Source organism: Lagenorhynchus albirostris, chromosome 14 (genome assembly GCF_949774975.1).
Source record: "Lagenorhynchus albirostris chromosome 14, mLagAlb1.1, whole genome shotgun sequence".
Taxonomy (NCBI): Eukaryota; Metazoa; Chordata; class Mammalia; order Artiodactyla; family Delphinidae; genus Lagenorhynchus; species Lagenorhynchus albirostris.
The window spans coordinates 51,601,550-51,607,953 of record NC_083108.1 but is presented as its reverse complement, the minus strand read 5'-3'; the positions used below and the strand labels follow the sequence as shown (position 1 = coordinate 51,607,953).

At 54.9% G+C, this 6,404-nt stretch overlaps 1 protein-coding gene across 1 annotated transcript; it reads right to left on the bottom strand.

Annotated features, from left to right (window-relative positions):
• Positions 1-541: 541 nt before the first annotated feature.
• On the bottom strand, positions 542-4,850 carry ADCYAP1 (adenylate cyclase activating polypeptide 1). The gene is made up of 4 exons (XM_060121344.1): positions 4,719-4,850; positions 2,445-2,576; positions 1,902-2,000; positions 542-784 (listed from the first exon to the last, which is right to left on the bottom strand). The coding sequence occupies exons 1-4, from the start codon at positions 4,826-4,828 to the stop codon at positions 595-597; spliced, it is 531 nt and encodes a 176-aa protein (XP_059977327.1). The 5' UTR covers positions 4,829-4,850; the 3' UTR covers positions 542-594.
• Between the last annotated feature and the right edge of the window lie 1,554 nt (positions 4,851-6,404).

Sequence of the window (6,404 nt, the reverse complement as noted above, 5' to 3'; positions counted from 1 at the left end):
GGGGACAGTGGCTAGTTGAGTCCAGCTGGGATTGAAGCAGCCTGCCCCAAAGACTCACTGGGAAAGAGTGCCCTCCAGCAATTCTCCCAAATCATTACTCAAAATCTCCCTGGAGCAGGGCATCACTGTTTATGTACAGTAGCAAGTGGTCGGTATTAATATCTTCAGGCCTGTAGTGGATAAAAATACTGTCCTTTTAATTCCAGTTTACAAAAATAGGAGTAATATTCAAAACAATGATTGTCTATTTTTCTATTTATTTTATATAAAAACAAACAGCTCAGGCGAATTTTCAATCCTTGTGCACACTTTGAACTGCTTTCAATTATACTTTTATATATATATTCTTAATATAAATTTGTAATATATATATATATCAATATCAATAATTGGTCCACAAAGTATATCTGTGCATTCTCTAGTGCTTTGTAAAAAGAAAAACAATATTATTATCAAAATATTCATTTAATGGCTTTACTTCATACATAAATACATGTTTGGACAGAACACAAGAGCGATGACTGTTCAGTCAGTTGGGAAAATGACTTTTCAGTGTGTCAGGGTTGTATACACAGGGTAGCTGGTAACTCATCGCTACAAATACGCTATTCGCCGTCCTTTGTTTTTAACCCTTTGTTTATACCTTTTCCCTAGGACGGCCGCCAAGTATTTCTTAACAGCCATTTGTTTCCGGTAGCGGCTGTAGCTGTCCGTGAAGATTCCGTCCGAGTGGCGCTTGGAGAGCGGCTCCGAGTCGTCGTCCGCGCCTCCGCCCAGGTTCCCACTGCAAGGAAAGAGGTCGGGAAGAGGGTGGCGGGGCGGGAGACACAGGTTGAATAGTTGCTGGAGGCAGACGGGCCCCACCCCAAGCGGGAGTCTTCAGGGAGGACGCCGGCTCTCAACGCCCACCGCGCCGCCTTGCTCGGCCAGAGAGCTGCCGGAGGGAGGGCTGCGATGGGAACCCTCACTCCTCCCTCCCCATCGACTATCTTGGGGCACTAAGTCCTTACAGAATGGGCCCCAGATGAGGTCCGGGCCAAAGGCAAGCGACTTAAGGCCAACCTCTCTCCAAACGCTGCCTGCTGAGATTTGAATATCCATGCTTTTGCGCTCAATCGTCCTGACCGTTCCTGGCACACCCCCACCCAACCCCACGTACAGAGAAAATAACCGAAGAGCCCTAAATTTCAAGTTGGCTGCTGCCGTGGAGTTTACATCGATCCCGCAATTCCTAGTCAGACATGAACACTCCTCTCCTGCGCGCTAAAGTGAAAAACGTGATAATAATATAAGTCGACAGGCTGTAGGCAATATTTTTCATCGCATGAATTATTAATTGCGGAAAATGTAATCTTTTGTCCCATGGGCTTTATTAAAATGTTGCCTTCTGCTGAGAGATGCTCCACGCAAGCCCTGTGCTCTGGGTTTGTCTGGCACCAGCAAAAACTGTTTCCTTAAGGGTCCAAATCTGAGGATTTGTTTGTTTCGAACTGAATTTACAGTGAAAGAAAAATGAGGAAAGAAAAAGTCATGCTTAGAGGATATCCTAGCCAATCGTCCCACGAAGCTTGAAGGTTTTGAAGGCCTGGGGTGGGGGAGGGGGGCTTTTTCTTTTTTTCAATTATTCAAAACGGATCAGATTCCCCGGGTTTCCTGCCTTCTCCCTTCCTCGCCCAGTTCCCGAGCTCTCTGGCCAAACTTAAGTCGCGGTCTCCGAACCTTAGTCTGCCTCCGGGAGCTGGCCTGGCAGACCCTGCGGCGCAGACGCACCCTCGGCCCCACGTGCACGCACGGACGTAGAAGCTGCGCCGCCCGCCCAGCGCGCATTGGCACAGATACCCACCCCGGCGCTCGCGGGGGCGCGCCATTACGCGCGGGTTAACTCTTTCGCAAACTCTTACCCCACGCCCTTGGCCGTGAGCGTCTGCAGGTATTTCCTGGCGGACAGCTGGTCCAGCACTTTGCGGTAGGCCTTGTTAAGGACCCCGTGGGCGAAATCTCTAACAAGGAGGCAAAGTGCGCGCCTGGGGTCACTGACTGTCCCCAAGTGGCAGCCCCAGGTCCCCAGCTGGGCACGCACGCCCCCCGGTGCTCCGGGAGGCTGCCGGGGAAAACCCCAGAGGCAAGGCACTCGGGGATGACTCTTGGGATGTTCCCGTGAGTGCCAGGAACCGGAGTTCGTCCTGCCCTCCGGGGACCGCAGGTGTGGAGCCCGGCCTGGGCGCGCACTCACTGCCACTCCTTGGGCCACGGACCTTTCGTCCCCACGCGGCCCTCATGTCCACACAAACCGGCCCGCTACTAACTTTCTCTCGCTCTCGTGGGAACCATCCCGGGAGAGGAGAGGCTTGAGGGCTTTTATGAAAAAGAACCTACTCAATGGGCCACCCCCTGCCCCTTTCTCCCTCCCAGTCCTGGGCCGGCGCAGGGCCGTGCGGTGGTACCTTTCCTCCGCCGGGTAGTAGAGCGCGTAGGCGTCGCGCAGCGCGGAGGCGGGGCTCCCCACGCCAGGTGGATCCGAGTCATAGAAGTCCTGCAGCGGGTTTCCGTCCTCGTCGTACGCCTCGTCCTCCGGCCTGCAGCGGTAGTCGGGGGCACGAGGAGTGGTCACTACAGGTCCCTCCTCGGCTCTGCGAGGACCCAAAGATCCCTAGGGGCTCTCACGATTTTCCTTCTTCCTAAAGGCGCCCCTTGGAGAATTGCCTCTTCTTCTAGGACAGGGGTGCGGGTAGAAGTAGGAGGAGAAAACTCCACCCAACAGAAATTCCCACCCCTCATCTCGCGGGTGCAGGGTCGCCCTGCCCGGGCCGCGGCCTCAACGGGCACTGGGAAGCCGAGGCGTCTGCGCCGACTTAGCACACCTGGCCACGGAGGAGGACCGCTCCGCTCCCGGCCTGGCGCTTGAGCCTCCGTCCACAAGCAGCGGCGGGCAGAGATGAGAAGGGCTCTAGGAGAGAGACGCTGGCCACGCGAAGACCGGATGGGGGAGGCCGGGAGCCAGAGAGGGTGGATGGCTGGGGAGTCCGGCGGCCAACGCCAGCAGCCACCCCCACCCAGCCTCCGAGCCCAGGGGAGTCCTTCCCCGCGCAGATGTAGGTCACGGAGAACCTCCGGCTTCTATTTTGGGCGGGAGAGGATCTGGCAGGAACATGAGTAATAGATGCCCCTAAACTTAGCCTGTTTGGCAGCGGCTCATTCTGTGGCATGTCCGCGCCCTCCGGTACCTCTTGCCCGGAGAAAGTGTCAGGCACACGGGACTTTGAAAATAGCTGCGGGTGTAATAAGGCTTTTAAGTCCAGTAAGTAGATAGTTCGCGCTAATATGTTAGCGGTGGCGGGGCGGCGGGACAGCATCTCAACCCAGAGGCAAAGGGAGAGGGTCAAAGGGTCAACAGGGGACCGAGAGACAACAATCTCGCAGTCGCCCTTACCTACCAACTCAATCCTTGATACAGGACGGGAGAGATGGGTTAGTATACACAACCCACTCGCTTTCGGCCGCTGGAGAGACTAGGAAAGCGGCCAAGGCAAGTAGCGCGCTTTAGGAGGGGTTAGCCATACTTCGTTACTTCGCTCGCCTTTCCTCCATCCCTGGAGAGGTAGGGGCAAGGCATTGCTGCGCTCGCCCCACACCCAGCCTTTCCTCGGCGACGCGCCTGTCTGCCCTGGCCCGGCTGCTCGGAGTCTCCTGGTCTTTCTCGGCACTTCCACCCCGTACCCCGTGCCCAGATGCTGGAATCCTAACACCGAAGCCAGAACCCAAATCAATGGTCAGCGACCCCTAAGGAGATCATTCTTGGGCGCGGCTCGGAGGAGCAGCTTTGCGGTCAGAACGCGCGCTCCTCGCCGCCGGGAGCCCGGTGCACAGCGGAGTGCCGATGCTGCGCTACGAGCTTCCACTCTCCCGCTGACAGGCCCGGGACTCTGGGGCTGCGGCGGGGAACCCGGGCAGCGCCGACCGATTAGAAACCCGGAATTGGGGGTGGGTGGGGGAAGCCAGGGTTACTCCTGCCTGGGGTGGGTAGGGCTGCCTTCCCAGTACTGCCTGCCAGTTTGGTTTTTGTTGCTCCTTTGCATCCATTTCATCTATTTCCCCCTCCCTCATCTTTGTTTTCCTTCTCTCAAATAGCTTCTTCTTAACTCTACCCGGCCAACACTCCCTCTCCCCAAGACTCAAAATGCAGTTGGAAAACCTATCACTTGAGAGGAAGCTCTTCCAGTAGAAAGAATTCTAATTGAGGTGAGGAGAGAGAGGGAGACCCCGCCCCGATAGTCCCGAACAAGCTGTAACAAAGCAAAGTCCACAGGAGCTTCACTCTCAACCCCCCTGCCTCCAAACTGGCTCCGGGAGCCAAAGTTCTCCTAACTCAAGCTAAGAATAGGGCCCGGCCCTGCCCCCCTCCCGTGGGAGGGGTTGGGGGAGGGGAGGTTTCACCAGCCCGCCGAAGTGCGCTCGGTCCACCCAGGCGCCTCGGCTGCGGCGGGCTGGGGGAGGGGGGCCGAGGCCCAGCGGAGTCTGCCGGGATCCTCCCGCTGAGCCACGGCCACTGACCCGCGGCCGGACCCAGGCTGGTGGCGGTGCAGTGGGGCCGCATGGGGAGGTGGTGGTAAGCCTGACCGGTCGTAGCCTGACCGAGGAACTGCAGGAGGGCGACCACGAGGAGGTGTCAGGGGAAGGGAAGCCCCGGCCTCAGCTCAGCTAGGGCAGCCAGCACCTACCTGATCCCAGGAAACCGGAGTCCGGCGGCGGCAGGTGAGCAATAGACGCTGCTGTGCATTATTATCCCGTAGACCAGCAGGGCCAGCCTCACTCCGCTACACATGGTCATTCTGCGCAGGACGCGAAAGAGAGCACACAGCAGTCAGAACGCCACTGGCCTTCCACCCTCCGACCCCTAGAAACTCCCTGAACTGAGGGAGGGACGGCGCTCACCTCTGACTCCCAGTATTGAATACGGCTTAATGACAGCCGGCGCGCCCCCGCCACTTCCTTCTCGCTATAGTTAGAAAGTATATGTATATACCCAACGCCCAATAATTCGCCAGATCTGGTACGAAGGAAAGCTAACTCGTACCCTGATGCTGGCGAAAGAATTAGCAGTCAGGTGAGTTGTTTGGTTTGGTAAGATTTTTTTCCCCTTACCATTCAACTCCTACCGCTGCCAGCAGAGGGTTTGCTGCCAAGTAGGACGGCGGGCAAAGGGCTTCTCCAAGTTTCTGCTCTGGAGTCACAACCCAAGAGGCATCACCGTCTGGCGTTAGTGTCTGAGCAGAAGCCGCAGCAACGAGCAGGAGCAGCAGGAGGAGCTGAAGGACTTGTTTGCTGAGGCCGGTATTCTGTTCAAAAGTTTGTGGACGCTCAGGACTAGGAGGGAGCGTGACACCGAGAGAAGGGGGCGAGGAGAGAGATGTAGAAGGAAGAAGGAGGGGGCGACGAGTTAAGAGGGGTGGGGGACAAAGTGGCCTTAAGTTCACGGAGAGAAAGAAGTGATAAGGAAAGAGGGAAAGTCTTAGAAGGAGACGAAGGAAAGAGAGAGGGCCCCGGCGCAGCCGGCGTCTGTGGGAGCCACTCGGTCAGGCAGCTGCGCGAGTCGGCAGCGCCTTCTCTGCTCAGAAGTCCCTCTGGCTGCGTCTGAAGCTGCGGCTTCTGCTGCTGCTGCCGGTGGTTACAGAGGTGACCGGCCCTCTGCTCCTGTTTATATGTGCAGTTAGCAGAAATCAATCCGAACGTGGCTTTGGAAGAGCCTTCTTTGTCAACATCTGTCTGCCTATGGCCTTTAAGTACAGAATATTTTGTTGCACTGTTGCACTCCGATTTTTATTCATGGAATGACTTCCTTTTTTTTTTTTTTCCAGTCACGTAATGATCGGGTATCAGAAAAAGACGTCAGCATCCTAGTCCCTCAAGGAACATATTAACTATTCTGTGCCGTCCTCTTGGATAAGATCCGGAGTCATCGACTTCTCATAAACACCTTTAACTCAAACAGTACAATTTTAAAGAAGTTTAATTGTTTTGATTGTTTTCAATTTTACCCACTTCTCAAGGATGGGTAAAGAATTCATAGAATTTTGAGAATGGTGAAAATCATGTTTTTAACTATGTCCCTCTTATTTCTTTTTGCTTTTTCATCAAGCCCCAGCAATCAGAGCTCTGAGCTCTGGAATTAAGCACCATCAAGCCCTCCTATTAATAAATTTAATTTAGATCTCCTAATTTCTTGCGTATGTTCTTTTAGATAGACAATTAAATGTGGAAGTCGTTTTGTTTTTAAAGGGAAGTCTTGGAGGATTTTCAGTAAATCGCTAATGAGTCTGGCTGTCGTTGACAGTCTGGCTCTGAGTAGAATTGATTAGAGTTAAAGCCGCGTCCGGAGCTCGGCCTGTGGAGCTGTCCAGGCTTGG